The 20,555-nt window shown below is 59.2% G+C and overlaps 2 protein-coding genes across 3 annotated transcripts; one reads left to right on the forward strand and one right to left on the reverse strand.

Annotated features, from left to right (window-relative positions):
* The first annotated feature begins 97 nt into the window (after positions 1 to 97).
* LOC128148167 (uncharacterized) lies at positions 98 to 4,433 on the forward strand. The gene is made up of 4 exons (XM_052801697.1): positions 98 to 201; positions 419 to 799; positions 1,213 to 1,451; positions 3,066 to 4,433. Exons 1-4 carry the CDS (start codon positions 98 to 100, stop codon positions 3,179 to 3,181), a joined length of 840 nt encoding a protein of 279 aa, XP_052657657.1. The 3' UTR covers positions 3,182 to 4,433.
* Positions 4,434 to 8,754: 4,321 nt separating this feature from the next.
* Positions 8,755 to 19,799, reverse strand: ARRDC2 (arrestin domain containing 2). 2 transcript variants are annotated; one of them, XM_052801478.1, is made up of 8 exons: positions 19,271 to 19,799; positions 12,545 to 12,611; positions 12,244 to 12,391; positions 11,800 to 11,902; positions 11,247 to 11,503; positions 10,740 to 10,899; positions 10,302 to 10,453; positions 8,755 to 10,211 (listed from the first exon to the last, which is right to left on the reverse strand). In XM_052801478.1, exons 1-8 carry the CDS (start codon positions 19,533 to 19,535, stop codon positions 10,158 to 10,160), a joined length of 1,206 nt encoding a protein of 401 aa, XP_052657438.1. In that variant the 5' UTR covers positions 19,536 to 19,799; the 3' UTR covers positions 8,755 to 10,157. The 2 variants fall into 2 exon arrangements, with proteins under 2 accessions (XP_052657438.1, XP_052657437.1); XM_052801477.1 differs by lacking the exon at positions 19,271 to 19,799 and adding an exon at positions 13,906 to 14,209.
* Between the last annotated feature and the right edge of the window lie 756 nt (positions 19,800 to 20,555).

Here is a 20,555-nt window from a genome sequence, read left to right on the forward strand (position 1 = left end):
CCTCGTCGCTGCTGCTTTTAGCCCCAGTCGTGTTTTGCAAGGGATTTCACCAAAACGACGCTTGCAGCACCGGCACGCACAGGCGGAAACCGCGCCGATGCCGACTGGAGATAATGCACCGGGGTGGGGGGGGGACCGCGACCGGGGCATCACATGGCCGCGTTTCGGCACGTTCCCCCACGCGACCTCCACCAGCCGTGGGTGGGTTGGGATTTACGGCCTTTCCCGGCGCTCCGGGAATGGTTGCGATGGTGTCATTCCCGTGGCTGGGGGTCCCGGCTGGTGCCCCACCACCGTGCCCACCGCCGTCGTGCCCACCGGTGTCCGGCACCGCGCGGCCAGGGCGTCTCGGCTGCCGGCGGAGCCACGAGGTGGCACCAGCCCCGCGTCCCCACGGTGCTTCCCCACCTCCCGGCAGAGCAAATCCATCTTTCCCTCCCCACCACGCCGCCAGGCATCACCCCACGGGCCCCCGCGTCGCCGGCAGCCTCCGTCCTTGCTCTCCGACACCCCAAATCCCTTGGGGATCGGCTGAAGGCCGGCGATCCGGCATCCTCCTGGCCCCAGAAACCCAGCCAGAGAGACCAGATTTAGGGATTTTGCTGAGATTTGGGCGATGCCGGGTTTGCCGTCGGAGCTCACCGGGCCAGCCACGTGCGGAGGAAGTATTCGGTTACCGGCTCGGCATGAGCGCACACTTGGGTTTCAGTGCCGGCCCTTGTTTACAGCCTGGTTTTGGGGCCGGAGCAGCGAAAGAAGCAGGACTGGCGTCACGGCTCAGCACGGTTGGGCGGCAGCGGTAAACACATTGCCCGGCTCGGGGCCAGCGCCGCCACCAGTTAATCATTCTTGTCCATGGAAGAAGTTCATGCCGGGACAGCCGGTCCCGACTGCTGCATTAAAAACACCCCAGGGAGGGGGGGGGGGCAGTGGGAGACACCCCCCATCGCCCCAGTGGGGTCACCTCCTGCGGATCCATCCCACCCGTGGTGCCACTCATGTCCCCCCCGATGCCTTTGGGGACGGCCCCGTCCCCACCGGCAACCCCACGCATCCTTTCCCACACGTGTCCCGAGTTGGCCGGTGCTCTGCCGGGAACGCTGCGCCGGGCAGAGCCCACAGGCAATGTGCCGGGGAAAACTAATTAAGTCGGCCTTGCCAATTAGTGCAAGCGACTGGCTCAGGACTTTCTAATTAGTTTAAATTTCACAGGACTGTTTTCCAAATGAGTCTCCGGGAACCGCTCTCAGGCCAGCGACCCAAGGACAGTTGCCGGGCCAGCTTTCGCAGCCAGGACGTGACCTTCCCGGCTCCTCCGTCCGGCTCCGACCCCGTCCAGGACCCAGACGTGCCGCAGGCCATCGGTTACACCCGGTTACACCGCCACCCACAGCCTGAGAACAGGCAACTCATTACACCGAATGAGGGACTCCTTCTAGGACAGCTCTGGGGTAAGCAGCAAAAAACCATCGCAACAGTGGAAAAAAAAAAAAAATGCTCAGCCCAGGGCAGGGGGATGGCAGAAGCGTGGCCAGATCGGCGTCGATCCCAAAGGCACCCCAAGCTGTGGGGTCCCCCCCCGGCTTTGGGGTCTTCCCGGGTGAGCAGAGCGGAGCAGCCCCAGCCATCTACATGCACGTCCCCCACCACCTTTACAAGAAGCTAATTTAAGACCCGCTGCCTTTTATTTTTAGGGGCTATCTGATTATGTCCCACAATGCCTTTTTATATTGCCTGATATGCTGACTATTTCCGTACAGCTGTTTACACCCGCCGGTGCCAGCGCTGCCCAAATGCCGCGGGTGAAGGTGCCGTTTGCCGGGGCCAGCGCTGAGCATCCCTCCTCCTATTCCCTCCCTATTCCCACGGGGTCCTGGCGACATGTCCCCAAAAGCAAATGGCACGAGGGACACACATGGGTGGATTTACCCCCCCCTGCTGCCTCTGCTTGCTCTTGCTAAGCAGAAAATTCAGTGCTGCATCCCGAAAAAGCACGCAGTGCAGCCAGCCGGAGCTGCGGGAAGATGCTCAGAGCCTGGGGATTTGCTTTGGGCTCCCTGATTTTGGGGGATACAAGCTCAGCTAGCACAGGAGGAAAACCATAAAATAGCCAGAGGGCTTTGCTGCGGTCCCAGAAACATCAGCTCTTGGGGGGTCCAAGCCTCCAGGGAAGGTGAGGTCCATCCCTGCGTGTCCAGGCTGGGATTTTGCTCCCGGATCGAGGAGTTTAACCTGTTTCTCAGCCTTGGGGAAACACAGCTCCGCAGAACAACAGCCTGATTTTAGCACGGGCAGCCGAGAAGTTTACAACCCTGCAACCCCTTCCCTCGTCTGCCCTTCTCGCAGCCCCTTCCCTCGTCCATCCGTCCCTCTCGCAGCCCCTTCCCTCGTCTGTCTGTCCCTCTCGCAGCCCTTTCTCCCTCCCCGAGCCTCAGCCCAGAGAAGATCCGATGCCAGCGAGGTGTTTGAGCCCAGCCTGACCACGAGCCGTGGCAGGGAGGAGGATTATTTACTGGGCAAAAAGCCACTGCTGCCACCACCTACACAATGCCACCCGCTCCCGGGGGGATTAGGTGACCATTCAGGAGCTGCTTTGACTTAATCTCTAAGCAAACAAACTGATCCCTAGGATATTTTATTATTATTATTATTATTTTATTCTTTAAGCAGAATTCAAGGGCTGTATCGCACTCAGGGGCAGGTGGCTCATCACTCCCCCGCCCCCAGCCTTGCAAAACCCCCATGGCCGAGATGCCCTGCAGATCCTCAGGGTAGATAAACCTCTGCAGCTGGGGAATTTTTGTTTTTCCTCCCTAAGAAAAGCTTTGGGGGTTCTTCCCCTCCAAAAAAACGCCCCAAGCATCGCTAGCACAGGCATCTCAGCTGTGCCCGTGCAGCGGGGAAGGGGCTGCAGGGACCACAGCTGGACAGTCGGCCACAGCTGGACAGACGGCCGCTGGCCACAGCTGAGTTCGGCTTGTTTTGAAAGTCAGGGGTATTTTAGCGCCGGCATTTCGCAACCATACGGGTGTCACAACAACACTGCAGTTCTACTTTGCAAACAGGGTCCACGGCCACCCAGCACCCCCGGCTCTTTCCTGCTCGTGTCAGGCTGAGCTCGCTTTGCTGCAACAGCTTCACCCGGGAGGGTGTTATTTCCAAACCCAAGAATGGAAAATGACTTGAAGCAGCATCAAAATTGAGTATTTAATGGTTTTTTTCCCCACCGAAAGGGGCTCGGAGCTGCCCCATCCCCTGTGGGGCTGCACTGGATGCTCAGATCCCTGCAAAAATCCCACCGGGATGCTGCGTGCCCCAGCACACGAGCTGGGAGAAGCGGTTAGAAACCATCTTCTCCCTCTGCCATGCGAGAAACGCCCGGGTGATGGCAGGAAATATTTTCTTTCTGCAGTTTTAATGTTTTCGGATGGCTGCTCTCAGGGCCAGCAGCCCCAGGGGCAGCTCAGCCTCTGGCACCGCCGAAGCTTTCCAGGCTTTGGCAGCAGCCTGGTACAGCAAAGCCACAGCTATTGACTTTTTTTTTTTTTTCAACCAGAACATTATAATAATAATAAAAGAAATCCTAAAACAAGAGTGTTGGGAGCCAGGTGGCCGCCTCCACGCACTTCCCCGGCTATCGGGTGATCTGGAAGGAAAGGACGCGGCGCCCTTATCGGCACATACACACATTCCCCTGCCCGCTTGGCAGCGGAGCCGTCCAGAGGTTTGCGGCGTAAACATATTTTGCTCAAGCGGGCAGCCGGGGGTTGAGCTAAGGATAGCTGGCTTGGTAAGAACCAGAGAACCCCCCAAAAATCCCATTTTTGCAGCAAATCCCCATCTGTGCATGCAGGGAAAGGGCTGATCCAGGAGCGAGCAACCAGCTGAGCTTTGTGGCAATAAACACAGGACCAAGAGCAATAGCCCCCCCCCCCCCCCCCCGCCTTAAATCTGCTCTCCTGGTGTTTACTAGCTCTTTGCAAGCAGATTGACTTTCCCTCATTTTTTCACATACAAAACCGACGGGAAAGCGGAGCGAACCGGCTTGGGGCCCCCCAGGACCGTTTAGTGGAGCCCCGGCCACCTCCAACCGGCTGGGACCCCCCCGGGCTATCGCTGTCTCCATCGCAGTGCCGGGATACGGTGGCATTTACACAGCTGCTTAACAGAAAAATCCCTCTCCCTGCTTCACATAAATCCTTGCATTTAAAAGTAATTGGGTGCAGGCTTGCTAACGAGGTTGGTAAATGGGGAGGGGGTTTAATTGCAAGCTCCTGGTGATGTATGGGTGTCTCTGCAAGCTGGCTCGGAGCCTTTCTTGCCTCCAAACTGGGTTTGGCTCAAGGTTCTTTTTCTGAAACCAGCTTAAAACTGCTGCTTCTTGCAGGGGTGGGGGGAAAAGGGGAAGAAAAAAGGAGCACGAGCCCGTTTCTAGAAACTTTGAGATTGGGGAGCAGATGGGTGCAACCGGAGCCGTAGGGTTTGCCAGGGTTGCCCCATTCAGGAGCTGCCCCGAGAGCGGGGCAGAGATGGTGGGGGGACAGGGAGCAGCAGGGGTGACGGCCCCCCCGGTCCTTGCCTCTCAGGGGACGGCTGCGTCCCCACCGGCACGCTCACGTCCTCCCTGGTGCCAGATGCCCCGCGCGAGCAAGGTTTTAGCTGCGGGGAGATGCGGTGGTCGGGGCATGGGATGCCACCGCGCCACGTTCCCCGCGAGATGTGGCAGGGGACAGCCACTCCGCACAGGACAGACGTTTCTGCATGATTTGCGAAGCAGCGGCTGGGAGCGATGCTGGGAGCAAAGTCCCATCGCGCCACGTCCCTGGCACGGGGCACGGCCGTGTCACCCGTAAATCCCAGCCCGTGCCGGCGTGGGAGCCATGCCGTGTCCCCAGCCGGGCCAGCACCATCCCCACGGGCCCTGTTTGTGTGCCAACACATCACGCGCCGCCGGCCGATGACTCGGGGGGGGGGGGGGGGATTTTTTTAGTGTTGTTGTTTTTTTGAACAAAGCCAAAATATTTGCGTCTGCATGGGGATGGCTCTGGGTCCCGGTAGGAGCGGGGACACCCAGCTCGGTGGGGAGGGTCCCTGCTGGCACCCGGCGCCGGCAGCTCCATCCTCCCGCGCAGTCCCTGCTGTTTATACATAGACATGTTTGTGCGCGGCGCCCGGCTCCTTCCCTGCTCCCAAACAACTGGATAAAAGTCAAAAAGTCATAAAAATTTTCCATTGCCCAAGGGAGGGAGCGGTGACCGCACGAGAGGCCGGGCAGCCTCACAGCGAGGGACCCCAAACGGGGGAGGTCGGCCCCACCAAAACAAGAGGTTGGGTTTGATATAGTGAATAAAGGCGGTGGTTTGCTCCTGGCAGCCTGTGGCATCAGCTGGCCCTGTGGCAAACCCGGCACCGGTAGCACCCGGGGCTTGTGGGGTGTCTCGGTGAGCACCGCGATGCCCGTTCGCACCGGCACGATGCTGCCAGGGACAGGACGAGTGGCACATGCAACACGTCCATCCAGCTGCTCCAGACCCTGGTTTTTGGCATAAACCGACCATGGTTTCTCTGCAGTCTTCCCCTGCACCTGGAGGGGCTCGCTGCCTGCACCGGCTCCGTCACTGCTCTGGGAAAAAGCTGTGATTCCTGTTGAGCCGGCGTGGAAAGCCCCAGCGCGGCGATGCGGGGACTTTGCCTGCGGTTTCCGTGGGTGGGAGCAGCTCCGGCAAACAGGCGGCTGAGTCAGCAGGCGGAGGACGGCCGCGATGCCGCCCCGGCATGTCGGGGTGCACGGCTGCTTCCCGGCGCCCCGGCAGAGCTCTGGCACTGCCACGTGAAGGGGGACCCTGGCGATGCTGCCAGGGTTAAGCTGTGCCGTTCGCAGCCCTGGTACTTTTGCAACGCTGGAGGTTGGAGCAAAACCAAAGCAGGGGACGGAATGTGTGTCCCTGAGGGGCTCCAGGACCTGCTGGCACAGCATGAGTCCCGTAATCTGGGGACAAGCAGGTCCCCATGCTCCTGAGCGCCCATCGGCACCCACTTGCTGCTCCCCGGGGTGTGACCGTCCCGTCGGCTGCAAAGATGCTGAATCTGGACGGTGCATCGACCCTGTCCCCAGCACGGGGACTGAGCGGGGCATCCCCATTTGGGCAAAAATCCAGATTTATCATCGCTGACCACCCCCTCCTGCAAAAACACCAGCCCCCGGTGCCCCCACGGTGGGTGTTCTGGGGCGAGCTGCACCCTGCGGGGCTCAGCCCAGCTGGGATGGGGGAAGGCGGCTCTTGTTTTGGGAGCTGGACGGGTGCCCGGGCCAGGAGGCAGCAGCCGTGCAGCTAATCCCTGGCCCTTGCAAGGCTGCGCCGGCGCCGGCACATTCTGTCCCTGCCAGCGCCGGGACGGCCACGAGCTTCGCGTGTCACCCTCCCTGCGGCACGGCCGCTCTGGCTGACCCCCCCCCCCACCACTGACCCTCCACCGGAGGACAACGGCCTCGAGCGAAGGCCACGGTTCCGCCGTGCCGGGACTGAGCATCCTCCGGAGACGGGGAGAGCTGGGGGAGAAGGAGCAGCCCCTGCAACGCGCTGCTGCCCCTGCTAGGAGCTGCAATGGGGGGGTCCTGGCACCCTGGGGGGGGGTCCCAGCACCCCAGTGCCTGGGGTAGAGCAGTCCCACACTTTTTTGGGACAGAAAGGCAAAAAGGAAAAGAGAGGGGGGCCGAGTGGGGGGGGAGTGTGCGGGGGGATGTGTTTCCATGCCCCTCAGAAGGAGCAGATTTTGCTGGGTGGTCTGGGAAGCATTTTCCAACGCGCCGGGCCAAGAGCTATAAATACTCCCGGCACTGTAATTGCGTAACACACCTCCTGCCCGGCTTCGGGTCTCCGTGCCACGGCCGGCATCACCGCACGTGGCACGGGGCTGTCCGGGCTCCGCAGACCCCCAGGGAGACCCCACGTGCCCCAAATTCCCCCCTGTGCCAATAAACAGGAGAACAGCTCGGGCTGTTCAGTAAGGACTTTGGAGCTGGGGAAGATAAAACAGCAGAAGGTTGGTGGGAGCACCGGCGGCACTACCAGTGGTTGCGAAAGCACTGCCCGGGGGGGGGGGGGTCCGCGTCTCACCCCCGGCTCCAAATATCCAGACAAGGTATTTTTAGCCCTTCTGGGATTCAGGAGCGCAGCTCTTTGCTGGCAAGAGACCCAGACCGGCTGTGCCCCCTGCCTCGCTGCTCTACTGTCCGGCTTTACGAGGGAAGAACCTGGAGGCATTTGCAAGAATTTGTGCTGGAAAGATCCCTCCCACGTGGGGACCGGGAGCGGTGCCCACCAGCGTTGGAATCCCCAGGCTGGCATAGCCTGTCCCGTGGCTGTCACCCTCCCGGCGTGACGTGCTTTCCCAGAAAAGTACAGTGGGACGGACGGGGTGCTCGGCAGCTCGCCTCCCCCTCTGGCCTTGGGAATAAGCAGCCCCTTGTGCAGCTGGGGCAGATGATCAGGGTCTGACCAGCGGCCCCCGGCCGTCTCTGCCGCTCGGCGTTTGCCGGCATAGAATGGCTCCCTTGTGCCGTGCCGCGGCGTGGCGGAGGTTGGCTGAACGCTGGCTCCCGGGGGGGGGGGCTGATCACAGGGTTTCCTTCGGAGGCATCTTTAACCGGGGGGGGGTTGCAGTGGATCTGTGGTTCGTGCCCTCTCTGATGCCACCGAAAAGCCCCAGCGTGGCTAAACCGCGAGGCCACGCAGCACCGGCCGCCGCTACCGCGAGCGGTGGATCCGGGCACGCATCCTCCCGAACAAGGATGCAAACAAATTCACTGCGAGGCCGGTTAATCCTCTTCCGAGGAAGATTACTCAGTGTGGCTGGGGATGCCAAAGAAAAATCAGATTTGAATAAAGGTTGCATGAGCACCGGGTTCTTGCAGGCAAATGCGGGGAAGAGTTATCTCGCTGGGCTGCGGCCAAGCGCCTGGCCCACCACAGAAGCACGTGCTCCGACACAGCCACGGCGCTGAGCAGTTCAGCAAACAACAACAAAAAAAAAAAAAAAGGGGGGGGAGGGAAAAAAATCACATTCCAGTGGCAATATTTTTAAACAGCACAGTCTGTGGAAGACATAACTTAAGCCCTGACTCAAGCCTTGCTTTGCCCGTGCCAAGATTTGCTGTGCTCAGCAGAGATGTGGAGCACAGAAATGCTGTTAAAAACCCAAATCCCAACCCAAGGAAGCAGGTGAAGGAGCCTCCCTGCTCTTCCCGCACGGCAGCAGCCGTTCCCAGCCGGCACAGCGTGAGGCTGATCCCAACCCCTCTTGGGAATGGCCGAGCCACTGCAGGAGCGTCCCGGTTCCCAGTTGGACCTGCCGGGTCCCTGCCAGGCATGTCTGTCCTCCGACAGCCCAGACACAAATAGGAAGCGAGCGTGGAAAAATACAACGGGATCGCTTGCAGCCCTGCTAAATCGGTGACGGGAAAAGGGCCAAACCTGTACGGAGGTGGAAGAGCCGGAGGCACGGCATGGAGCACTGCTCTCGGCACTCACCGGGGGAGCCTGACATCCAGGCAGGGCAGCGGGGCTCTGAGCACAGGGGATCAATCCAGTTAATCCCAGTGTAGAGTGAGATCTGGGTGCAGGGTGGAGCTGGGTGCCCACAGGGTGATGAAGCGAGGGGAGGGATCACTCCCGCTCCCGCCAGCCACGAGCTGCACGGCTCCAGGCAACGGGAAGGAGAAAGAGAGCAAAAGAAAAATATCCAAGCAACATCTGGGTTTAAAGAATTTATTTCAAACAAAAATTCCCCAACAAAAAGTCGTACAAAAAGAATAGAGACAAGAGTGGTCATTACAAAAGTGTTCACAGATACAAAAAAAAAAAAAAAAAAAAGAAAAATCATCTGAGCAATCCCCAGCGAGCAGAGCGCGGCCCCAGCACAGAGGCTAAGGCACGCTTGGCTTTGGTTGTGCGTGGGGAAGCGAGCAGCCTCGCGGGCAGGATTGTCTCAGTGAGGGAATGCAAAGGTCCTCAGCACCCAAACTCTGCTCAGGTCATGCCGGAGTGAGCGGGGTCGGCTCCTGGCACCTATGCTCCAGCGGTCCTTGCTACAACACCCGGCTCACCGGTTCCCACACTGGTGGACACAGGTTGCTGCTGCGTCCTCACCGCGCCGGGGCCACCGACCCCTCTACGGGCACAGGATCAAGCCTGTCCTGAGCAGGACTTTTGGCCCTGAAGGACTCATTTCAACTCCACATCTCCCATCAGCTTTTGTGGCTGCCACCAGTCTCGGACCGGGCTTCCTTCTCATCTCCTCGGCCACCAGGGAGATGCCAGAGCCACACAGCTCCAACACCCCCGTGGTGGTACGACCGCAGTTTGGGGGCTGGTTTCAGCCCCGTCACGGGGGAGGCATCAGCACGTTGTGCAGGTTTGGTGCCGACACACAGGAACCAGCTCTTCTGTTCTTGGTAAACGGCACCAAAACGCTGCCACAGATCGTAAATTCATCCCCCAAGTCCTCTGCCCTGGTAACAGCCCATGGAAGCCTTTATGGTTTCGGTAGACTAGCTCAAACCATTCCCCCTGCAGGCATCACCAGGCTCATGGCAAAGATTATCAGCAGCGGACAAAGTCTCTGCTTCATCTGGCCAGAAAAGGCCTTTTACTTTGTTAGGGAACCGCAATCCTGGTGAGCTACTGCAGGAGAAGGGCTGCACCTGCATAACCACAGGACTCGAATCTGAGCAACATTAAAATATTTGCTAGTAATCCTGAGAAACACCTCCAAGCTCCTGTTTTCCATGACAGGAGTTGCCAGAGCACGGCCACTGCAGGCAAGGGGAGAGCAAACATCCCCGCTTTGAACCCCCAAATCCTGGGGCAGTTATTAACCCTCCGCATCCTGCCCAACTATACACGGAGCCGCTCCGTGCCGTGGGATCTCACACGTTCTCCTACCACGCACGAGTCCACAACACCAGCTTGATGTCGGTCCGTGGGACAGTCACGACAAGAGGATTTGAGGGCAGTGAGCGGGGCTGGGGTCTCAGCGCTGCAGGAGCTCCGGTCTCACGGCCACCACATACCCACTTCCAGACCGAAGTGCTGCAAGGGTGCAAGCTTTCATCCCAAGGGATCACCACGCTGTCAATGGCATCCGATGCGCTTCTCTCAACAGGTCATGCAGCGCGGACGGATGTTGTCTGAAGGGGGGTTTGGATCAATCTGCAAAACCAAGTTTAGAGTCAAAAACCTCGGCAGCGGGTACATGCCAGCCCCCTCCACCAGCCCTCCCAGCCCAGGGGGATTTGTTACCTCCGAATACAGTGGAGGTGGTCGGAAACGAAACTCCTGGATGTAGGCGAAGAAGGGACCTTCCAGGATGCCGCCAAGTTCGCTGCGGCACGGCGGAGCCAGGCTCTGCTCGGCCTCCGGGCTGGACACTACTGCCGAGTATTCAGGGGGAGCTGAAGAGAGGAGAGAACCATCAGGGAATAGGAAACACTCTCCATTAATGGGAGGCACGCAGGTAAAAGGGCTTCAAATCCACTATTTTCCCAAACCCTCCCAGTTCCCTGGGGAAGGAACCCAGGAGATGCAGCACCCCAACCAAAAAATTAAGTAAAAAAGCAAAAGCTGGTCCTGGAGCAAGAGGCACGGTTGAGAACTTGCTCTGACCCTCGCTCTCCAGAGCAGGTTGACCAGGGGGGTTTGCAGCACCCAGACAGATCCCGGGGAGAGGGAGACGCTCACCCTCCGGCTGTTCCGGGATGGTGCTCAGCCAGTCCAGGTTGACGCTGTACTGGCTACTGACGCTGGATGTGCGGCTCCCAAACGGATGCAGTGGGATCGTTCCGATGACAAGCGGCAGTTCAAGGAGCAGCTTGGATGTCCCAGGAATATCCACACAAACCTGCAGAGACAGGAGACAGCAGGGAAGCTTAGCTGTTGGTGTTTTCCCAGTCCCGAGGGACAGATATCTCCCCAGAGCACTGGCTCGAGCTGGCCAAGAGGGAATTCTTGCAGCAGGCTGCAAAGGGAGATGCAAATGCTCCTGCACGAGCCCTTGTGCTGTGCAGGAGGGGCAACTGGGAGAGCACGCAACGGGGTAATGGGGAGAACCCAAGACCTCATACAAATCACCAGCCCCCAAATCTCTGCACCGGCCCAAAGCGGGCACAATGAGCACGGCTCTGGTGAGAAGGGGAAGGCTCAACGCCGAGCTGAGCCGCCTGCAATGCTCCCCGCGAGGTCCCTCACCTTCAGGGAGTATTCCACCTGGATGATGCGGCACTGGAGGATGGACGGACCCACCGGTGGGATCTTCAGCGCCCGCCCGTGCCACACTTCCCGCTTCCCTGCTGCAATGGAGTCACCGACGATGCTGGTCACCACCGACTTCTTCTGCTTCTTGGTGCCTCGAGCGATGAAGGTCTGAGTCTGGATGATGGCCGCCTTGGGCACCACCGCTCGGCTTGTGCAGTTGTCGATCTCGGCAAAGATAGGGATGACCTCACCTACCAAAACAGACGCACACGTTGGAGGAAGGGAGACGGAGCCGGGTCCTGCCTCAAGGAATTCCTGCATAGGATCACCAAGAGTTGGTCATGCTATCTGGCACTGCAGGCACAAGGTTTAATCTAGCAGAAGCCTGTCCCGAGGAGGCTGCCCACATCAGACGCACACGCTGAAGCTCTCTGACTGATTTCGTGCCAAAAGTCAAGAGCCCAGCTCACGGTGACCCCAAAGCCCCTCCCGCCGGGGTCTACCCCAGGGCCCGCAGAGGTTCAAGGGCACCAGCACATCGTCTCACCGGGGGTGTAGCCTTTTCGGTCAATCTTGGCAGTCACAGAAACCTGGCCACGATTGCAGTACCAGGCACGAGCAAGTTTCTCCTTAGCACCTGCCTGGGGAGCCTGGAGAAAGGGAAATATTTAAGCTATTTAGTAAGAAAGGATGAAACTCAAAGCAAGCGCCTCCCTGGCACTGAGAACCTGCCGGGGAGCATCAGCAACTTCTTAGGTATCTGATTCAAGATGCTGTTGCAATGCACTAAAGTTTCCAAAAACTAAGAGGCTACAGATGGCCTCTGCCCAGCCCAGGTAATGCTGGAGGGCACAAGTTACAGGGGGGCTAATATTCCCTCTGAAAATCAGGCCAACATTGTAATGCCGGAGGGGAGCCAGACCACCTTCCCCATGGGCTTCCCGGGAAGTTTTGGACGCCACAGCCCCAAGGTGGAGCAGGGGGAGCTCACCAGCAGCGCAGGCGTGTTGATGTCGATGGGTTCAATCACAGTGAACTCCTTCTTCACTTTCTTCACTGTTGACCAGGGTCTGTGCAGTTTGGCTTTCACCCAGTAGCGCACGCTGCCGTGCTTTCCCTCGAAGGAGGTAGCCAGGGTCCTGTGCGTAAGCAACGAGCAATTTAGAATGGCTTTGCTGAAAGAATCTCATTTTTGAGGTGCCCCGTCCCCCCTCCCAGGACCTGTGTCACGCACCAAGCGGCTCCTCACCCCCTCTGCATTAAGGCAACAAAAAAAAAAAATGTCAACTTACTCGGGGAGCTGGAAGGTGAAGGGGAACTCGTGCCTTCCTGCCTGCAGGACGGTGACCTCACCATTGTCTGTGGGCAAAACAGATTTAAGACTATTATCTCTCTCCTGCAGAACTTCCTCCCTGGGCAAATCAGTGGCAGAGATGTACAGAACACAGCAAAAGAGCAGCACAACGGCACAGGAATATTTCTGCCAGGGTTTAACTGCAGCAGCACTACCACAGCTGTGACACGAGAGCCGGGCATGTCCTGTGGGTGCCGGGCACTGTCTGCTTTCCACGTGTCTCCAGGCTCACACAACGCAGGGGCACGTCCTCAGAAAGCTGGGCAGCTTCCCCAGGTGGGCTCATTTCATCCTGCAACCACCCTGCACTGTGGCTTCGGAGCGAGAGCCCAGAAGCGCCTGGCTAAGCCCGGAGCAGCTCTGGGGGGGCTGCCAGCCAAGCCCCCTGTGCCCCCCAAGGTTTGCACCCCCACCCTGCCTGCATTGCACAGAGCAGCTGGGGTTGGAAGGGACCTCTGGGGACCAGCCAGTCCAACACCCCCCCCCCGGCTCAGAGCAAGCTCATGAACCTCCGCAGGAGTTTTCCAATGTTGCTTCCCTGCCAGAGAGCACCCACAGCAAAAGGGGGAGTCTTGTGTGAGGCCAGTGCCTAACTGGGGTGCCCTGCAGAGCAGCAGGGTCTGGCTGCACACCCCAGGACCCCGGGGTACACTCAGTATTTGAGGCATCTGCAGAGGACCCACACACCCTGTCCCCAGAGTGCCCAGACCCTAAGGCTCCCCACGCACCCAGATTTTAGCTGGCTGGGGCGTCGTGCACCCAGCAACCGGGCTGTCCCAAGGCACCCAGATTTCAGCTGGCTGGGGTGTCGTGCACCCAGATTTTAGCTGGCTGGGGCGTCGTGCACCCAGCAACCGGGCTGTCCCAAGGCACCCAGATTTCAGCTGGCTGGGGTGTCGTGCACCCAGATTTCAGCTGGCTGGGGTGTCGTGCACCCAGCAACTGGGCTGTCCCAAGGCACCCAGATTTCAGCTGGCTGGGGCGTCGTGCACCCAGCAGCCGGGGTGTCCCAAGGCACCCAGATTTCAGCTGGCTGGGGTGTCTGGAGCACCCAGCAGCCGGGGTGTCCCAAGGCACCCAGATTTCAGCTGGCTGGGGTGTCGTGCACCCAGCAGCCGGGGTGTCCCAAGGCACCCAGATTTCAGCTGGCTGGGGTGTCTGGAGCACCCAGCAGCACCCCAGGCTGCCCCACACCCCCCGTTACTTCAGCCCCCGGGGGGTCTCCGCTGCACCCCCGCTCTCGGAGCCGACCGGCACCGGGGAGCACCCCGCGGGTGGGTGGGTGGGCGTCTGCCGTACCTGGGGGTGCCAGCAACGTGTCGCGGTGGCTGAGAAACTCCACCTGGTCGCTGTAGCTCTGCGTGTAAGCGGTGCTGGAACCGGCGCTGCGAGACTCGGTCCAGTGGACGCGGGCAGCGCCCATCGCCCGTAGCCTCAGGGCTCCGAGCCGCGCCGCCGCCGCCAGTTCCAGCACCACGCGGCCCGAGACCGCCTGCCCGGGGCTAAAAGCCACCGGGTCGTCGCCTTCCGTAGCCTCCAGGACGATGAAGAACCGTTTGAGGCGTTCGAAGATCATGGCGAGAAGCCTTCCCCCGCTGCCCTGCCGCCGCCCGCCGCCGCGCTTTAAGGCCCCGGCGCGCCCCGGGGGCGGCCCCGGCGGGGCGGGACGGGCCGGGTCGGGGCGGCCCCGCCGGAGCCCTGCAAAACAAGGCAGGGAGCATGTGCGGGCCGGCTCCGCCTCTTCCCGGCTCCGGGGGCTGCGGGCGTGGGCCCCCCGGGGCGGCTGGGGGGGCGTGGGGGCTGGCCCCGCGGGGGGCCGGGCCCAGCGCGGGGGGGGGGGGGGGTCCCGTCCCAGCGGGGGTCCCGTCCCAGTGTGAGTTCCGTCCCAGCGTGGGTCCCATGCTAGCGTGGGTCCCGTCCCAGCGTGGGTCCCATGCCAGCAGGGGTTCCATCCCAGCGTGGGTCCCGTCCCACCGTGGGTCCCATCCCAGCATGGATCCAGTCCCACCATGGGTCCCATCCCACCGTGGATCCCATGCTAGCATGGGTCCCGTCCCAGCGTGGATCCCGTCCCAGTGTGGGTCCCATGCCAGCGTGGGTCCCGTCCCAGCGTGGGTCCTGTCCCAGCGTGGGTCCTGTCCCAGCATGGATCCCGTCCCAGCATGGATCCCATGCCAGCATGGGTCCCATCCCAGCAGGGGTTCCATCCCAGCGTGGGTCCCATGCCAGCGTGGGTCCCGTCCCACCGTGGGTCCCGTCCCACCGTGGGTCCAGTCCCAGCATGGATCCAGTCCCAGCATGGGTCCCATCCCACCGTGGATCCCATGCCAGCGTGGGTCCCATCCCAGCGTGTGTTCCGTCCCAGCGTTGGTCCCATCCCAGCGTGTGTCCCATCCCAGCATGGATCCCATGCTAGCATGGGTCCCATCCCAACGTGGGTCCCCAGCTCCTCCAGCTGCCCCACGACCCTGATGCCGCCACCAAGACATCCCAAGGGGCGTCAGCCCACGGGAAGGTGGTCTGGGAGCGGGACGGTTCACGGGGCTGAGCACTTCCAGCCCTGCCATGGATAACCCCCCGTCTGCTGCAGTGTTGCTCGGTGCCCCCCCAAAACCCCCCTCCAGCTCCCATCCTGCAGTGCCATCCCATCTACAGCCTCGGCACCGGCCAGAGAATCCCCGTTCCCAGGGTCACAGCCAGCAGCTGTGCCAGGGAGATTTCTCTCTTGGAGCAGCAGCCCCTTTGGTTTCAGTTCCCGCAGGCGAGGGCCAAGGGCCGCACGCAGATCCATGTCCTTCCTTTCCCAAGAGCCATTCCCAGGGGTCGGAACAGGCTGCAACTGGATCTGGGCTCCTCGCGCGGCGCGGCCAGGCCAACTGGCGATGAAGGGAAAACTGGTCTGGGACATCGCTTCGCTTATTTCTAAGAAATCAAGAACTGGCTCCCATTCAGCTTGTGCAATTACAGAGTGAGCAATACATCTTCCCTGTGCTTTTTAACTAGGCGAGCGCTGGTTTTCTACCGGCTCGTACTGGGGTTTGTGTGATGCCGCTCCAAAACCCAGTGACAAATTACACCTGCATAGGCAGGCACGGTGTGGGGACTCACCCTGTCGGCAGCATCTGCTGCTGCCGGTGCTCAGCCGGGGTAAAAGCATGAAAACTGGGAACTGGTGATTCTCAGGGCAGACGCCACCATTAGCAGCGCCCCGAGATGTTGTAAAAAGGAGGAGAAAGGGGTCTACGCCCCCCCCAAAGGGTTAATCAGCTTTAGAAACTTCCACTTTAGTCATGATTGTCACATTTGCAGAGCACCAGAGCTCTCCACCCTGGGCATGGGCTGGGGATAAGACAAAACAGGCATTAAAAATGTTACTCAGCATTTGGCCACCAAAGTTTTGAGGATTTTTAAGTTGCTCCCAGCCATGCTGGGCAGGACCTGCTGTGCTGAATTGGGTTGATCTCAGCCACTGAAAATGAGCTGGGCTGAAGCCTTGCAAAGCTTTAGCTGTCTCCAAAGCCTAACTGGAATTGTCTCTCTCCCTCCCCAAGGGAAGGGGACCGTGTTTTATTTTATGTGCACGACCATTTGCTGCCACGAGCAAACATGAATCATAGCAAACGCTCTAAAGGGAGCCCAACAGCAACGGGAGAGGGAAAGAAGGAAGAAAGGCACGTCACAGCATGAGTTAACGGGTGACGCCAGCTCTGGGAAGGTGCCTGGTGTCCCCGTTGCGATGCACGGTGACATTAGGGGTGGTGGGGCTCTCGAGAGGGGTGGGAGCCTCGGCCGGGCCAAGGCAGCTCCATCCTGCGCATGGCACCTTCCTCCTCCCGCTTGTCGGCACGCAGCCCTCAGCCCGTGACTCAGCCTTCGCCCACGGGATGAGAATCTCTGCAAACCTCCCTCCCAGCGTCAGCCGCGCGAGATGTCCACAGCTACCCCTCGTTGCCTCCACGCGGGGTGCGAAGCCCCTCTCCCACCTCTTTGGGACCCCAGCGTCGGGAGAGGGTCTCTCCTCTCTCCTGGGATCTCCAGGTGCAGAGGCTGTGGGACCACAGCCAAGGGCTTTCCATTCAGGAATGCTCCTGGGTGCCCAAACCCAACTAAAACCCAGGCCAGGCTCGGTGGAGGGAAGATCTCCAACTCTTCAGCCCCACCTAGAGTCTGGCCAGGCTTAAGCCGGTCCCAACAGGAGCTGACACCCCTGCCCGGCTCCGAAGGGGCTTCTCCATCCCTGACCCGCTGCTGGGACCCGGGGGCTTCTCCCCACTGACCCTGGAGCCACCCAAGGGTCCCTGGGAAGCCAGAGAGAGGGGGATGCAGGAGGTAAAAAGGCGAGTCAGCAGCTCTACCCTGACCCAATACGGGGACAAGACGGGACAACGCAGAGCCTTGCACAAGCGCACGCTCCCGGCTTGAGGAATAAGCTCCGTCCCTGCCGGATTTGTGAGTGTTGCGTATGTAGGAGGATTAAGGTGCTGATCAAGGGCCTCCCCACAATGGAACAAGAGCCCTGATGTGCTCTTGGCCCAAGTGCCATAACTCTCCTGGATGTCTCCAGGAAAATAAAACAGCTTGCTTTGCCTCTCAGGGGGGCAGGACCTACACCTCTGGGAAGTGCTGCAGGACCCCCGGACAGAAGGGATCACTGCACAAAAAGCATTTATGTTTCCTAGGGCTCTCTCACATCACCTCATGCAGAAGAGTCCAGGGCCTTCCTTGCCTTGCCTTTGCCCATTAAACCCCTAGCTTTTCCTCTCTTCCTGCTCCCTATCTAAGATGATTACACAATATACATTTAATGGCCCTGCCACGCAGTCTGAACATCCTCCTTTAACCCTTTTTCTTGTCCCACAGCGCAGCAACCCGGTGCCAGCGCTTACCACCCTGCCAGGAAACTGCAGATAAACTCACAGCTCAGGGGAGAGCAGAAGGGAGGGCTCTTATCTCTGCCTAGCTTCCCTCCTCTGCACTGCCTTGTTACCATGACAAAACCTGCATTTTTTAAACACCACGCAGACACAGTTGATCTCATCGGGAAGCAACAAGAAGGGAGCAGTCACAGGGACCTTCTGATGATGGCATGTTTTCAGCAGCTTCTTGCCAGCTGACATCAGGAAGGTCCTCACGCTGCTGTTGGGGACGGTGGGGCAAAGCAGGACCCAGCGGGATCCGAAGGAAGAAATTTTGGCTGCAGAACAGCGCTTCTCTGCAGCCCACAGCCTTCACTCCCTTAAAACGCTCCTGCGATCACGTGCCCGTGTCCCTCTCACAAAGCAGAAAAGGAATCCGCGTATCGACAGAGACAATAAAATCCCAGCCCACAAGTTCTGGCGAGGCTCTCTGCTCCCCAGGGAGCCCAGTTCAACTCGCCCCGTGCTGTAGGCAAGGGCCAGAAACCATCAGCTCCAAGCTACAGGAGTGCAGGGTGTCGTGCAATTCCTCCAGCCCCTGGCCAAGCGCCCTTCTCCACATGGCTCCAGGGGCTTCTATCATACACAATCCCAGCAGCGAAATCCAAACATGCTTGCAGCAGCTTGTGGCTTCCCTACAGACATTCACTGCGGGGATAATGGGGAATAAAACTCACCCTGTAACCTTATAGCTAATGCGGACACCGTCCAACCACTGCAGTGACCAAATGCTCAGGACCTTCTCTGCTGGAGTTCAGGTCAAGGGCTTCTCCCATGTCCTTAATTGTAATCGGGGCACTTAGCACAGTTGCAGCTGCAAAGGGGCCATCCTTAGCCACAGAACGGAAGAGCCACTGCCAAAAGACAGAAACTCCAGAGTAATGCAGGTGTTTGGAGCAGATGACAAGGTACAGTCATCCAGAAATAGAGAAAATGACCCCCCAGTGCAGTCCCGAGACAAGAACATCTCCAGGAAGGCAGCTCACATCCTCTTTCCATCACTCCAGTTTCTTCCTGCAACCTCTACATTTGCCAGCTAGGGCTGGCACCACTTTCTGGGTTGCACTCGGCCACTGACACAATTAAATGCCCTCAGCATGAGTGAAGTCCTACGGCCATCTCCAGTGCTGGGTGGCCCATAGCACCGTGTCACAGGCAATAACAAGGCCATCAGAAGCAGGGAAAAGGGAAAAAAAAAAGCCACAGAGCCACGACTGTAACACTCATTGGAGGGGAGGGTAAAAGACATGCACTTTCATAAGAAAAGACAGAGTTAATGAGCAGATGGACAGCTGAGATGTCCCGTGTCCCTCGGCTCTGGATCATTTCCTCCCAACCACACAAAGAATTCAAGTGGCTTGTCCTCTTGCAGTAGATCTAAGCAACCTGACAGCTGGGCATGCGGCCCCAGCATCAGGAAACTGAAAATAAATATTTGCTGAACTACTAAGTGCTCTTTCCACACTTGCGAACAGACACTTCTATTTGCACTTCCCTGTGCAAACAGAACAAAAGCCACAACTCTTTTCGTGCTCACCAGCTCCGAGTTTGCAGGCAGCCTCCTAGAAACCAGCAGCAGAGAAACCCTCGGCAAAGGTGAGAAAGAGGGTGTCCAAGAGGGACAACCCTGCTTGGGTTGGCAAGCACCCATCAGGGCAGAGGTTCACCCGGAGGGGATGCCTGCAACCCAAGGGGGTCCCAACCCAAGGCCCTGGAGCACAGAACTACCCCCATACCTCCAGCCTTACCGGGGATGAGCTGGCAGCGGCGGTACAGGAAGGTCTGGTAGGCTGTGTAGTCATGGTAGACGGTGTTGAGCCCCACGCTGCGGCTCTCCAGCCAGTGCGTGACGGCGCGTCCGCGAGCGTACACCTCCAGCGCCCGTAGCCGCAGCGTGCCGCGTAGCTCCAGCTGCACCCGGCCGTGCAGCAGCTCCCCGCTGCCGTAGGCGCCCCACACTTGTCCGTCCTCCAGCTCCACCGCCAAGCTCCGTATGCGCCCCGGGGGCTGCATCGCTGCCGGCCCTGCTTATACGGCAGCTCCAGGAGGCTGGTCCCCACCTTGGGACAGGCAGCTGTGCAGCCCTCCAGGGAGGGGAGGAAAGAGCAAAGGCTACACCGAGATCCCCTAATTTATCCCTGCTCCTAACTGGCCCAACCCCGCAGGCCTAATCTTCCCCAGGTTTGGACTGAGACCCTGTTTTGCAGTGATGTTTTAGCGTTGACCTCATGCGCGAGGCCGATGCCGGCCCGAGGATGGGGCCGCGGAGGCGAGTGACGTGTTTTTAAACCAATCGAGAAATAACGTGACTTCATCTTATCTCTGAGTCACAGACACTGTCGACGTGCAACTGGTACGTGCCGGTGGCTCCATCGGCAGGGAGGGGTGTCAGGCACCACCAACCGTGCTGGCAGATTTCACATAGCTGGGGGAATCAAAGAAAGGCTGTTTGGCCTTCCCGGTTCAGGCATTCCTGGGGCATTGCTGGAAGGGGTGGGAGAGGAGCTCAGAAAGCAAAGACCCTTACCCCAAAAGCCAGTTGTACTTTCTGTATCTGAAGTTGCATCAAAATCCACATGAAAAAGAAAGTGAGTAACCACAGGGTCCTCCCAGCAACAGCTCCCCAGCCAGCTGGTTCCACCAAAAGGGTGATGTTCACTATTTATCCCCAGTGAACCCTGGCCGCTTCTGCAGTAGCACAGGTGGCAATGCCACCTCAGGGTCACATAAAAGTGATGAGGCAGACTGCTAGCAGATGCAAGTCCCTGTTACTACACCAAATGATGCAGCTGAGGTGTTTAAATCGAGGTGTTTGCAACGTACCGGCGTAAGATACTGATGTGAGGTGCCTGTGTGCTTTTGCCAGACTTGAGTATGCGGCTTCTTTGAAGTACGCGTGGAGCAAAGACTGTCCCTTTCCTGAGGGATGTAGAGTCAAATCCCGAGAGGAAAGCACAGGGGGATCGTGGACCCAGCCACTGCTCACACACAAACTGCAGGACCTGGAAATGGTTTAGTAACCCCTGCTCAAAT

Source organism: Harpia harpyja, chromosome 11 (assembly GCF_026419915.1).
Source record: "Harpia harpyja isolate bHarHar1 chromosome 11, bHarHar1 primary haplotype, whole genome shotgun sequence".
Lineage (NCBI taxonomy): Eukaryota > Metazoa > Chordata > Aves > Accipitriformes > Accipitridae > Harpia > Harpia harpyja.